This window comes from Hipposideros armiger, unplaced genomic scaffold, assembly GCF_001890085.2.
Source record: "Hipposideros armiger isolate ML-2016 unplaced genomic scaffold, ASM189008v1 scaffold_15, whole genome shotgun sequence".
Taxonomy (NCBI): Eukaryota; Metazoa; Chordata; class Mammalia; order Chiroptera; family Hipposideridae; genus Hipposideros; species Hipposideros armiger.
The window spans coordinates 6,568,410-6,583,838 of record NW_017731365.1 but is presented as its reverse complement, the minus strand read 5'-3'; the positions used below and the strand labels follow the sequence as shown (position 1 = coordinate 6,583,838).

Genomic DNA, 15,429 nt, shown 5'->3' with positions numbered 1-15,429 from the left:
TAGTATTAAAATAAATATAGGGTTGCATTAGTTCAAGGACAGATAAGTAGACCAGCAAAAAGAACTAAGAACCTAGAAACTGAGCTATAGATAAATAAAAAATTGGCATTGCAGGTGAGCGAGCAAAGGTTTGATTATTCACAATATAGTGATATAATAGCTGATTCCCCATAAGGAAAAAAAATTTTTTAACTGGATCCCTATCTCACATCATATACAAAAATCAATTCAGCTCAATTAAAGACCTAGACACACAAAGCATAATATTAAAACTTGCAGAAAAAAATATCGCAAAATAGCTTTATAAAGAAATAACTACAGGGCTGGCCAAGTGGCTCAGTTGGTTAAGAGGTGGCTTAAGAGCGCAAGCTCTGAGCAACAGGGCAACCAGTTCAATTCCCACATGGGCCACTGACGCTGAGCCTGAGCTGAACTATCGCTGACCTGCCAACAGGTGGCAGGATGGCTCAGATGGTGTAACAACAAGATTGCCTGTTCGATGGTAGGCTACAGCCACCTGCAACTAAGACTGAACTTGGCACGTTGAGCTGAGCTGCCACTAGGATGGCTCGGAGGATAGAGCATGCGCTCTTAACAACAAGGCTGCCGGGTTCAACTCCCGCATGGGATGGTGGCTACACCCACCCGCAACTAAGATTGAAAACAGCACCTTGAGTTTAGAGGCCATGAGTTGCCCACAGGCCAGATGGCGACTGGTGCCCTCCACAATGAAGACTGAAGAACAACAACTTGGCTGGTCCCCTCCCCCAATTCTCCAACACTGTTCCCCTCCTCCAATTCCCCAATAAAATCTTTAATTAAAAAAAAAAAAGAAAAAGAAATAACTACAAAAGTATCAGAGCATCTCACAATTAATTTTAAAGCAATTATAGCTTTTAACTTTTCCTAAGGAGTCTTACTTGACCCTCTAAATACTGTTTCACCTTCAAACCCAATATACAGTCATTTACAGAAGTAATTCATCTTAATTTATACAAATAATTGAATTGTGAATTTTTGGCATTGAATATTTATCACTGAAATTTATGACCAACTATTATTACCTTGAGTATTTGTGGAGTAAACATTAAAAGTATCTTTCTCATAAAAATAGCTTGCACCTTCTTGTATAAGCACTGTGCTAAAATTGCAGAAACTAGGATCACATCTTGGTTTTTGTAATAATGCTAGCAGAGTGCACACAAGAAGAAAAGCAACTGCACTAGATTGTAAAGACTGGGGTGGACCTCTTTCTTAATGTCCAGTGTCCTTTGCCTTAAGATTTCGTGCAATATGTCTTTAAGAAAAAAAAATATATCTTTCATGCATGCTTACATTAATCAAGACTTACCTGAGGTTTATATATCTCCATTATTATCATTCAGATCTGTGAGAAAGACATATACATGTATTTCCTCAGCTACTCTAGCTTCTCTTTTTAAAACAGTATTTTCATGTCTAATGATGGTTATTTCCCAATTACTATTTCATTAATCCTCTCATTCCTCTCACTTCCATGGTATTTACCTGGTATCAGGAAAAACCAGGGCAAACTTGTCTTACATATTCCTTCCCTCCCTTTTCCAAATCCTTATTAACACGTATCTCTTCCTTTACTCTCCATAATTAGACCAATACTCATCTGGAAATACGAATATTTATATGTCCCACATTTCCTCCTGCCCTTGTACCAGCTGTGTCTCTTCAATATGCTAGAAAAGATTATTTTCAATAGCCTACTTCCTGCTGCAAGTGTTCCTATTTATTTTCAGTTGTTATATTTTGGCAAATTAGACACGTTAAAATTGACTAACTTAATTCTGCTTTTCTTTCAATTAGATAAAGATTCTAAATTTTCTTATCCCAGGGAAAAACTAGCTTTACACCCTTCAAATAAACAATAACATATTCTAAAGGAAATTTAATTTTGAATATCAAATAATTATCTAATTGGTATTTCTCAATCATGGCAGTGCTTGTTCTACTCTGGAAATAGGTCAATTGTAGGCAACAAACCAACCCCGCAATACAAGAAGTGCATTGTTTTGAAAACTTAGCCAAGACAAGAACTGTTGAGTCTTTCAATCTCTCACAAAGGATTTGTTCATCTACTCTAATACACTAATTAAAGCTAAACAGTAACAATTTTTGGAGCAAATTACACATATTTTCTCACCTACACTATACCTATAATTGAGGGAAAATAAAATTTCATTAAGTTTATAACCCTTTACATATCTACCATATTTTACACACAAAGAAAATCTGAATAAATAATTGAGTTTTTCACTTTCATATTAATATTCCCATAGTATGGTTGCAGAAAATAAAGAACACAGGTTTCACAATGAAAACAAACCTGTACTTCAAATTTCTGCACTATATTTGATGTGTTTTTTGGTCACGAACAAATTTCTTAAGCTCTAAATAATTCTTTATGAGGATAACTACCTCATAAAGTTGTCATGAGGACTGAATTGCTACCACATAAAAACACACCTGATATATGTCAAATAAATGCTACTAACAGATAATAGTTAAAAATTATTATACTCTTATTTTTCTCTTTACTCTTGAAAGTCTTTCAAATGGATTCTCCAAGACCCTTCTTTAGATTCAACTCTTTGTGCTCTACCAGTCCAATTTGCGAAGACCACTAGCATATGATGGCTCTTGTTCTTTAAAAAAACAACTCTGGGGCCGGCTGAGCAGCGCATTGGTTAAGAGCTGGCTTGGGACGCCAGAGGGCCCCGGTTCAGATCCCACATATGACGGCCAGTGACACTGCCCTCTACAGCTAAGATGCTGAACAACAGCTCGACCTGGAGCTGGGCTACCATGAGTGGCCCAGAACGGCAGGTAGGTTGCCATGGGCTACCGTGTGTAGCCAGCAGCCAGCTTGAGGGGCTGTCCAAAATCGGCAACTGATCTGCCTCGCCCGGGAAGAGCGCAATGATGGTGCCAACTTGGGCCAGTGAAGTAACGTCCTCCACAACTCAACTGAAGAACAAAAGGATAGCAACTTGTCTGTTCCTGTTCCAATTCCCCAATAAAAATCTTTAAAAAAAAAAACAACTCTGAAAAGCCTGACAAAGCACATGAAAAATATATCTAAAAGCAAAAGAAGTATCAACTCCCTCATTAACTTGAAACACTGAACACTTAAAATTTCACTTTACTTTTCAATTAGAGTTGACATTCAATATTATATTATATTAGTTTCAGTTGTACAGCATAGTGGTTAGACATTTATATAATTTACAAAGTGAGCTCCCCTCAGCAACCTAGTCTAGTACCCATCTAGCACTATACAGTTATAACACTGGTTACACGTCATAAAATTTCAAATTTTGTACTTTATAATTTTATATGGTATTTGATTTTTTTTTTTTTAACTAGTGAAAATCAATTACTTGACTTCTTGGACAAAGTATCTCACACCAAGCGAACTTCAAACCCATGATTCATGTTCAATAGATTTTACTTTTTGTTTATAGCTTTCTTGAGGTAAAACTGACATATGATACACTATATATATTTACAGTATACAATTTAGTACCTTTTGATACATGTATACGCTCATGGAATCATGACACAACCAAGATAATGAACTCACCCCTAAAAGCACCCTCCGGTCCCTTTGCAATCTCTCCTTCCCACCACCTCCCACCACACGTTGGCCAATGTGCATGAAACCAATGATCTGCTTTATGTCATTATAGATTAAATTGAATTTTCTATAATCTCATATAAATGAAATCATACAGTAATGTATTCTTTTTTGTCTGGCTTCGTTCAATGAATACCATTATTTTGAGTTTTATCCAATCAATACCCCATTCATTTTTTATTTGACTAGTATTCAATGGTATGGGTAATAATCTGTTTAATGCTTCACCTGTTGACTGACTAGGTAACTTCCAGGTTTTAACTATCAAAAGCAAAGTTACCATGAACATTCCTAAGCAAGTCTTCGTATGGACATATGCTTTCACTTCTCTTGGGTAAATACCTAAGAATGGAATGGTTGGATCAAACAGTAAATGTATGTGTAACATTTTAAGAAGTTGTCAAACTCTGAGCAGCATTTTACATTACCATGAACAGAAAGTTCCAGTTCCTCCACCTCCTGGTTGACACATGGTACACTCATTTTTAAAATTATAGCCATTCTAACAAATGTGTAATATTATTTCATTGTGGCTTTAATTTATATTTCCCTAATGACTAAAGAGGTTGAGTACCTTTTCATGTGTGTATTTGCCATCCATGTATCTTTCGTGAATGTTCAAATCTTTTGTCCATTTTTTATTGAGTTGTTTCTTCTCTGATTGAGTTTTCAGAGTTCTTTTTACGACTACTAGTCCTTTATCAGACATATGCTTTGCTAAGATTTTCTCCCAGCCTATAGCTTGTCCTTAAATTCTTGTAATGGTCTTTTCAACAGCAGAAAATTTTTATTTTGGTGAAGTCCAATTCATCATTTTTTCTACACATGCTTCTGATGTTACCATGTAAGAAATCATGGCTTAAACCACACTCACAAAACTTTCTGTTATAATTTATAAGTTTTATAGTTTCAGGCTTGACATTTAGTTCTTTCAGTTAATTTTGTATATGGTGCAAAATATGGATCCAAATTCGTTTTTTTGCACGTGGCTATCCATTCAATTGTACAGCACCATTTATTGAAAATGTAATCCTTTCTCCATGGAATTGCCATGCAACTTTGACAAAAATCAGTCCATTTATGTGTGGGTCCATTTCTGACCTTTTAAAATTTTTTACTAATTTTACTGGGGTGACACTGATTAATAAAAGTATATAGGTTTCAAGTGTACAATTCTATAATACATCATCTATACATTGCATTGTGTGTTCATCACCCAAAGTAAAGTCTCCTTCCATCACCATATATTTGACCCCCCCCTTTACCCTCTTCTACTTTCCCTCTCCCCTCTTTCCCTCTGGTAACCACTATATTGTTGTCTGTGTCTATGAAAAACATTAAGAATAGGGTTACCATATGACCCAGCAATCCCTCTCCTGGTTATCTACCCCCAAAATTTTAAAACAATTATTTGTAAAGATATATAATATGTACCCCTATGTTCATTGCAGCATTATTCACGGTGGCCAAGACATGGAAACAACCAAAGTGTCTTTTGATAGATGACTGGGTAAAAAAGATGTGATACAATGGAATACTACTCAGCTGTAAGAAAACATGAATTATTACCATTTACAACAACATGGACAGATCTTGAGAATGTCATGCTAAGTGAAATAAGTCATTCGGAAAACATCAAGAACCATATGATTTCACTCATATGTGGGCTATAAAGCTGAAAGCCACAAACAAAACAAATAAACAAACAAAAATTCATGGACTTGATATTCTACACCAACAATATCTTTATGCCAATACCACTGTTTTGATTACTGTAGCTTCACAGTAATCCTTAAAATCAGGTAGTAGCTTTTTTTGTAGATTGCATTAGATATTCCACATAGATTATGTCTTTTGGAAGTAAAAATTTATTTCTTCCTTTGCAATTTGGATATATTTTATTATATTTCTTCTTGCCTGATTGCACTGACTAGAATCTCAAACAAAAAAGTATACATTTTGAAGTGGTGTGAGTCAACATCCTTGAATTATTTCTGATCTTAGGGGTCAGCATTCAGACTTTTGCCATTAAAAATTATGTTATTAGTAGGCTTTTCTCCATTCTAACTTTTATGAAGTTAAGGAAGTTCCCTTCTATTCCTTGATTGCTGTATTTTATTAGGGATAGATACTGGATTTTGGCAAATTGCTTTTCAGTGTCTACTGAGATGATTATGTGATTTGTCTTTTTTTAGTTGGTTTGTTAATACAGTGAATTATTCTAATGATATTCTGAATGTTAAACCTACTCTACATTGCTAGTATACTGTTTAATAATAAACTGCAATAAGTGATATATACATTTGGTCCCCAACTTACAATGGTTCAACTTATGATTTTTCAACTTTATGATGTTTTGAAAGCAATGCACATTCAGTAGAAACTATGTTTCAAATTTTGAATTTTGATCTTTTCTGGGGCTACCAATATGCAGTACGATACTCTCTTGTGATGCTAGACAGTGGCAGTGCGAGCCTCAACTTCCAATCAGCTATGCAATCACAAGAGTAAACAACTGATACAGTGTACTGGGTTGCCAGTGTTTTTTAGATGTTGTGTTTTTGCATCCCATCATGTCTATAAAACGCCCATCTGTGTCTCCTGCTTCTGGTGCAAAGAGGAAGACGAAGGAAATTACTCCTGAGATGAAAGTAATGTTAAGTGTTCTGAGCATGTTTAAAGTAGGTGAGGCTAAGCTACGATGTTCAGTAGGTTAGGGGTATTAAATGCATTTTTGTTATGTATGCTTATTTAGTTCACAAAATTTCTTGAGAATAAGAACGCACCATTCATTCTTTTTTTTTTGTTATGGTGTCACCTGTATATGGAATTTTTTGAAATAATTTTTTTAAAATTTCAATTACAGGTCTGGCTGAGTGGTGCATTGGTTAGAGTTGGCTTGGGATGCCAGAGGACCCTGGTTCGGATCCCACATATGAGGGCCAGTGACACTGCCCTCTACAGCTAAGATGCTGAACAACAGCTCAACCTAGAGCTGGGCTGCCGTGAATCCCCGGTGACGGCGTAGGCTGCAGCCCCTGCTGCAGTGGGTTGCCATGGGCTACCGTGTATAGCCATCAGCCAGCGTGAGCGGCCAGCAACCACTGTGAGCGGCCGTCCAGAAGCCGGCGACTGATTTGCCTCGCCCAGGAAGAGCGCAATGATGGTGCCAACTTGGGCCAGTGAAGCAACATCCTCCACAACTAGACTGAAGAACAAAAGGACAGCAACTTGTCTGTTCCCCTTCCCCAATTCCCCAATAAAAATCTTTAAAAAAAAAAATTTCAATTACAGTTGGCACACAATATTATATTATTCAACACAGTAATTAGACATCTATATAACCTATAAAATGATCACCCCGATAAATCTAGTACCCATCTGACACCATACACATTACAATATTATTGACTATATTCCTTAAGCTATGCTTTACACCCCGATGACTATTTTGTAACTACAAATTTATACTTCTTAATCTCTTCCCCTTTTTCACCCACCCCACAACCCCCCTCCCATCTGGCAAACATCAAAATGTTCTCTGTATCTATGAGACTTTTTCTGTTTGGTTTGTTCATTTATTTTGTTCTTTAGATTTCATATATAAGTGTAATCACATGGCATTTGTCTTTCTCTGTCTGACTAACTCCACTCAGCACAATACCCTCTCAGGCAACCCATATTTGCAGATGGCAAGATTTCATTCTTTTTTATGGCTGAGTACTATTCCATTGTATATATGTACCACCTCTTCTTCATCAATTCATCCATTGATGAACACGCAGGTTGCCTCCATATCTTGGCTATTGTAATTAATTCTGCAATGAAAATATGGAGGCACATGTCCCTTCGAAGTTTTGGGTTTCTTCGAATTAATACCCAGAAGTGGGATTAGTGGGTCCTTCTTTGTCTCTTGTTATAGCCTTTGTTTTAAGTCTATTTTGTCTAGTATTAGTATTGCTACCCCAGCTTTTTTTTCTTTTCATTTCCATCTTCATGAAATATTGGGTTGTCAGAAAAATAATGATGCATGTTTGCAACAGATGGCACTAGTTCATTTTTGGAAGTCCTACAGTCATTTGCATCTATGTTATTGCTATGTCATTTGACAGCTGACAGTTCTAACATCACTCTAAAAAAAAATTAAGCAATTTGGTTGGGTTTTGGAGATTTTACAACAAGTTGAAGATGGAAGACCAAACTGTGCACTTTTGCTATATTTTACTGTTTTACTTCCATAAAAGGGAGAATGCACGTCAATCTTGTGAAAAGTTGCATAAAGTTTACAGTGATAAGGCTCTACAAGAATGTCAGTGCCAACGATGGTTCACGAAATTCTGTGCTGGTGATTTTGATCTCAATGATGCTCCTCTATCAGGGAGGCCCACCGAGGTTGATGACGACAAAATAAAGGCATTGGTCGAGTCAAACCGACGTTTACATGACACGAGAGATTGCAGAAACATTGAACATCCGTCATTTACGCGTTCACAACCACCTGAAGAAGCTGGGATACGTGAGCAAGCTCGATATTTGGGTTCCACATGAACTCAAAGAAGTTCATTTGACGGCACGTATAAACATCTGCAATATGCTCATTAAACATGAGGAAAACGATCCTTTTTCGAAGCGATAACTGGTGATGAGAAGTGGACTCTTTACAACAATGTGGTACACAAACGATCTTGGTCCCAACGTGCTGATTCACCTCAAATGACATCAAATGCAGACATTCATCAGAGGAAGGTTATGTTCTCAGTGTGATGGGATTTTAAAGGTGTCGTGTTTTTTGACCTCCTACCAAAGAACCAATCAATTCAAATGTGTACTGTCGGCAACTGGACAGTTTGAACAAATCCATCATCCAGAAACATCCAGAGCTTGTTAATTGTAAAGGAGTTGTGTTCCATCATGACAACGCGAGACCACACACAAGTTTGATCACCCATCAAAAATTATTGGAGCTTGGATGGGATGTGTTGCCACACCCATCATGCTTGCCTGACCTTGCGCCATCAGACTTCCACTTGTTTCAGTCTCTTTAAAACTCTTTGCATGGTATAACGTTCAATTCAGATAAGGCTGTAAATCAGCACCTTGTTCAGTTTTTCACAAATAAAGACAGATCCTTCTATGAATGAGGAATTAAGAAGCTCACTGAAAGACGGCAAAAGGTTATCAAACAAAACGGGCAATATATCATTGATTGATCTTTGTTCTTTATATAAATAAATGACCTTTGAAAAACAAAGACAAAATACGTCATGACTTTTCCGACAACCCAATATCTTTTCTCCATCTGTTTACTTTCAGTCTGTGTGTGTCTTTCAATCTGAAGTGAGTCTCTTATAGGCAGCATATGTAAGGGCTTTGTTTTCTTATCCATTCAGCCATGCTATCTATGACTTTTGATTGGAGCATTTAATCCCTTTACATTGAAAGTAATTGTTGATAGTTAGATATTTAGTTACTGCCATTTTATTATTCATAATTTTCATATCTTTTTTTCGTCTTAAAGAAGTCCTTCTAACATTCTTTGTAAACTGGTTTGGTGGTGATGAACTCCTTTAGCTTTTTCTTGTCTGGGAAGCTCTTTATCTGTCCGTCAATTCTAAATGACAGCTTTGCTGGGTAGAGTAATCTTAGTTGTACGTCCCTGCTTTTCATATGGGATTGCAAGGGACTCCAAATAGCCAACACAATCTTCAAAGACAACAAAGTTGGAGGGCTCACACATCCTGAATTTAAAACTTATGACAAAGTGACAGCAATCAAAACAGTGTGGCCCTGGCATAAGAACAGACATACAGCTCAATGAATAGAACTGAGAATCCAGAAGTTAACCTACACACCTATGGTCAATCAATTTTTGTCAAGAGTGCCAAGACCATTCAATGAGTAAAAAAATAGTCTCTTCAGCAAATGGTGCTGGGACAACTAGCAATAGATTTCCACAGACGCAAGAATGAAGTTGAACCCTTAACACACATCTTATACAAAAAGTAACTCAAAATGGATCAAAGACCTAAATTTAAGAGCTAAAACTATAAATCTTTTAAAGAAAGACATAGGCACAGATGTTTGTGAGCCTGGATTTAGCAATGGATTCTCAGGTATGACGGCAAGAACACAAGCAACAAGAGAAAAAAATAAAGTGGACTTTATCAAAATTAAAAACTTGTGTGCACCAAAGAACACTATCAAGATGGTAAAAATAATCCACAGAATGAGAGAAAAATGTTTACAAATCATATATCTGATAAGGGTCTAGTATCCAGAATATATAAAGAAATTTTACAACTTAACAACAACAAAAAACAAACAGCCCAATCAACAAATGGGCAAATAACGTCAATAGGCACTTGTTCAAGAATATACACATGACCAATAAGCACGTGAAAAGATGTTCAACATCAATAATCATTAGAAAAATCTCAATCAAAACCACAATGAGGTATCAATTTACATCAATGAGGGTGGCTTTAATTTTTAAAAAGGGAAAAGAACAAGTTTTGACAAGAAAATGGAACCTTAATTTACTGCTAGTAGGAATGTAAAATGATGCAGACAGTACAGAAAAGAGTTAGGTGGTTCCTCAAACAGTTACCACAGAATTATCATATGACCCAACAATTCCAATCCAATGTACATATCCAAGAAAAATGAAAATATATGGCCACATAAAAATGTGTACACAAATGTCATAGCAGTATTATTCTTAATAGCCAACAACGGCAACAACCCAAGTGTCCATCAACCAATAAATGGATAAACAAAATGTAGTATATCCATACAATGGAATGGTATTTTACCATAAAAAGGAATAAATTACTGATACATGTTACAAGGTGAATAAACATCATGTTCAGTGAAATAAACCAGACACAAAAGGCCACATATTATATGTTTCCATTTATATGAAATAAAATGTCTAGAATAGGTGAATCCATAGAAACAGAAAGCAAACTGATAGTTCCCAGGAGATTGTGAGGTTGTGGGGGCGAGAGGGGGAGAGGGGGATGGATGGACAGGCAGGGATAGCAAAATGAGTGTTTGCTTAATGGGTATGGGTTTCTTTCTGGGGTGATAAAATGTCTTGAAGTTAAATAGTGACTATGGTTGTACAACACTGCAAATTTACCGACAGTCACTAAAGTGTACATTTTAAAATGGTTAAAATTACAAATTTCACTTAAGTGAATTTTACCTTAATAATTGTAAAAAAAAACTGGTTGTATAAATAATTGTAAAAAAAAAACCCTGGGCACAGAAATTGGGGTGTGCAAAGGTTAGGGGTTCTTGCTTTATTATTAATCTTTTTTCACTACTTAATTTTTTTCCAAGTACCAAATGGTCTCAGCCAGATAAATAAACACAGTATCTCAGCTAAGTTAACATCAAAAGTTACTATTAAGGGGGAAATGGTAGATATTCATGGCCTTTGAATTATGTCCTGCATATTCTTCTTGTCCTCTCTAACCCTATTTGTTCTATCATTTATGTTACGGTACCACATTATCGATATAGTTCACTGACAGTAATTTAAAAATCTGGGGAATTTTGGAATCTGAAATTTGGTAATTAAATTGTTGGGTAAATCATATATATTTCTTCCTTGCAAAGAATAAAAACAAAATTTTAAGTGAAAATAGCAATGGGAATGAACAAATGTACCTAAGTTTTCCCAGGGAAAACTGTGGTCAATTACTCAATAAATAATGATAGTGTACTTGCAGTTAACAGGTTTAAATTTCCTGAGTTTTCCTCCAATTGAAGGTATTAGACAGTAAATTCAATTCTAAACTTCTCAGCAGTTTCTCTTTAGATATGTTTCACATAGTACATACAAGGAGTTTAATACTTACTTATCAAGGAAATCTTTATCCACTACAGCAGTGATGTCAAGAAGAGGGTTTCCCATCCCAAAGAGAATATTTTCACTAAAAAAAAAAAAAACAGAAAAGATATATATGTATATAAAAGCACAAGTTAGAAATACTTCTTAAAATTGATGTGTAAAATGCACACAAATATAAATTTCTTTACTTCTTGAAAATAAACTTAAAATTCTAGTTTATTAAACCTGTGATTTGCCTATTACATGTAGAACAACAGTTTAGAAGTAGCACAAAGCCATTTAGAAAAGATAATGACGGGCCAGCCGAGTGGCGCGATGGGTAAGAACTGGCTTGGGACACCAGAAAATTTTAGTAACAATAGTATTACTAAATTAACGCACCCTCTGTTGACCTATAGTTTCTACAGTCAAAGAGATATGGGGCAGACAAGCACACTGATCACAGCAACCATGTTTAAACTCACATCTTTAAACTTACTTGTCCAGCAAAACTTTTTGTTTAAATGTAAATGAACAAGAATACATTTACACAAAGAACAAGAATCTGCTGGGACTAAATTGCTCAAATGTAAGAATGGAAGTAATTTTTAGTGTAATATTGGGACTAATGAGTAGACAAAATTTAAATGGTAAGTTGTTCTTTTGTTAATAAAATAAGCAAATAATAACAATGTCTCGTTATTACTAAATCATATTACAATTCAGTTATGGTCACTTGAAGTCATTCTCATAATAAATTAGAATCGTGTGCCTGTCATCTGTTCCTTCCATGCTCCTTTGTTCACCCCAAAGTTCCTTACTCAAGATCTGGGTGGCATTGATCCACTCCAGCTCATGGACAGTGGGGATCTGATTGCTTAACCCTAGGGCACAGCAAAGCCTAAGCCAATCAGCACAATGCTATTTTTCCAGCCTTAATGATCTGTTCAGAGACTGCATGTAATCTAAGCCAGTCAAATCAGAATAAACCCAAGATTTTTTCTAGGAATGCTCAGATACACAACACCTTCCTTCCTAATAGACATAAATGCAGAAGGTCCTGGCGATCTTAAGCACCTCAAAGTCCCAAGGGGACTGCCTTGGGATAAATTTGAAAGCACAGAAAGCAGAATGCTTTCTTTAAAAAAAACTTAAAGAAACTGGGTCATTAAAGAAGTTGTTGGACCACTAAATTAACCTTTACCTGAAACCTACAGCCTCTTTGGACTTTTCAATTACATGTAGGTTAATAATTTTGTTTATTCCAATTTGAAGCTAGTTTTTCTATGACTTACAACTGAAAGTATACTAACAAATACAAATTGCCACATTTCATTTTGTGAATCGGCTTTATTTTTGTAATGCATTTTTATTATAAAGCTGTAATACAGACAAGGTTGTTAGTATTTGCATTATGAATCCATGTTCCATTAATTTAAGTACCTCTGAGATTAAAGTCTTTAACTTATTCTCAGGCAGATTTCTTGATTTCTTTTCCTTCATGCAGAGGGTTATATGAATTTTAGGTTTACTGTCATGGAAACGTGGAGCTTGGAAAACATATGCAACCAACATTTCACATTTTCTTTGTATACCTCCAATGAATGGTAATATTAGAGCTTCCAACACTTAAATTCCTACTTATTCACATATATAGGATCTTCTGTGTCTTAACTTATAAAATTATTTCTAATTCTTGAGTTGTACACCTAGACTACTTCCCCAAGAATAACTCAGTAAATATACTAGATGATTCAAATCAAAATTTAAACATAAACCTAAAATAATAATAATGAAGATGGTATAGAACTTCTGGGCTGGTGAACACATCTAGGTATTGGAAGCACGGCGGCCCACTGAGACATGAAAGTTCGTGTCCTCCTCCTCCACCACCACCACCCCCTGCCCCCATATCTTGCTGTGATATTATGATTCAAAATAAGAAATATATATTATTAGGTGACTACGGCTCAAACTTTTCAGAAAACCTTATGACATGTGATTCTGAGCTCCCTGTCTAAAGAACAAAAGAGGAAGAATTTATACATCTGTTAGGCAGAAGTTAGAAAACTTAGAAGAGGGGTGAGAGGGGGTCCACAGTGCCTACTGAAAAAGCTCCTAACTACAATAGCGTTGATTAACTGCCTCCAGCCACTCACCTGTTTTTGCAACAACAGATGAGGAGAGGTGCTCTGGAGCAAGATAAGGATCTGAGTCAACAGAATTCCCCCAGTCTTAGGAGGCCACGCCCTCCCATGGAAGAGCATACACTTTTCCTGCCAAATCACTATGTAACTCCCTCACCCCACCCAACAAAATATAAGTCCTCTGGACAAGGGCTCTGCTCAGGCCCTCGAGCACTCGTGCCCTCACTCTCTCCCCCTTTGTCTCTCCCACTCCTCCACCCTCTCCCCTTCTCTCTGACCTTGGCTAGGCTAGGCCTGTTCTCTTCCCTGAGGACCTACCACTAATATCTGAGGCCTAGGCCTCTCTCTCCAACATGTGCTAGGCCAATTCTCAGAACCCGTGACTGGTTTTTCCCAAACTTACAAGCCTCTCAGAGTCTCAGGGGAAAGAAAAGGACGTTATCACTAATACCACAGACCTAGGCGCCTCTCTCTCTCTCTCTCTCTCTCTCTCTCTCTCTCTATCTCTATCTCTATCTCTATCTCTATCTCTCCCTCTCCCTCCCTCCCTCCCTCCCTCTCTCCTCCCCCCAACCTCAGATAGTCCTGTTCTTTTTCTGGAGAATGTATCACTATTATACCATCCTTGCATATTAATCAGCTTGATAATCTTTGATTCTTCACTGAACTGAGACTCCCATAACACATTGACTACTGTCCCCCATTGCAAGAAGTATGCAGCATGGCCCCTGATGAGAGATGGTGTCAAGCTGCAATTGTCCAAAGCCTAAGTGGAACCTGTTGCAGCAACAGTGGCTGTATAAAAGGTGCGAACAATGGAATTTAAAGTAGCACATAAGAGGTGTCTTCATACAGTCAAGTAAAAACTATACAATCATTTATAAAAGCAAATGACTTTAAACTACATCTGTCATGTTTTCCTTTCCATCATTAGACATAACTGAGAAACGACTATGTAACTTCATTCTAAATATGGCAAATGAACTCTGTAAAAAAAAATAAAAGAAAACTAATTCTTTAAATTCTTAAATACAACCACATATAAACTAGTATCCAGGCCAGTAAATACTAAAACATGTATTATCCGTCTTAAATGATGAAGACACTATGCAAGTTAAGCATTTATTTTTATCTTGTTTCACTAGATGTGAACAACATGGGGTCTGCTATGATTCACCCGTACTGGAATTATTTTTGTTGCAAACATAAGCAATATCTTTTATCCTGGACTGGATACTAGGATGAAAGATTCTAAATGACCCTTTTTCCATCCATAATTTTTAAACATCTCATAATTCTGGCCTCTAGCCAATATAAAACTATGCTGAATTATATTTTGACAACTAACAAAGTTTGTGCACTGACATAGGCATTAGAGTAAAAGTCCCCGAGAAAAAAAAATTTTCTCAGCTATTGATATATGAATGTTGATTAGCACTCTGGCCAGTAGAAACGTTTAGTTACACTATGGTGCCCAAATAAATACTAACAATGAATGTTCTTAACTGTTATACTAATCATCCTCTCTTTAAATCCAGAAACTTCAGCTTCACATGTGATTCTTCTCTATCAACCAAACAGTTCTTGTACCAGGAAATCCCACATCTCCACTGCCACTGCCTCTACAGACCTTGCCTAAATTTCCTACATTGCTACTAATTTTACCAACAATAAATCCTGTATAATATCATCAAAATTATCTTATTAACACAAATCTATGATATTTTTCAACTTAAAGTCAGCCTCGCTTCCAATTATATATAGGATGAAATCCA

General features: G+C 36.3%; 1 protein-coding gene across 4 annotated transcripts in view; it reads right to left on the bottom strand.

The window, feature by feature from the left end:
- Window positions 1-15,429, bottom strand: part of ADK (adenosine kinase) — a 537,152-nt gene that overhangs the window by 464,071 nt on the left and 57,652 nt on the right. For all 4 annotated transcript variants that reach the window (XM_019626043.1, XM_019626068.1, XM_019626051.1 and 1 more), the window contains exon 2: window positions 11,536-11,610. In XM_019626043.1, the coding sequence (XP_019481588.1) occupies window positions 11,536-11,610 (75 nt within the window). The remainder of the gene's footprint in view (window positions 1-11,535; window positions 11,611-15,429) is intronic.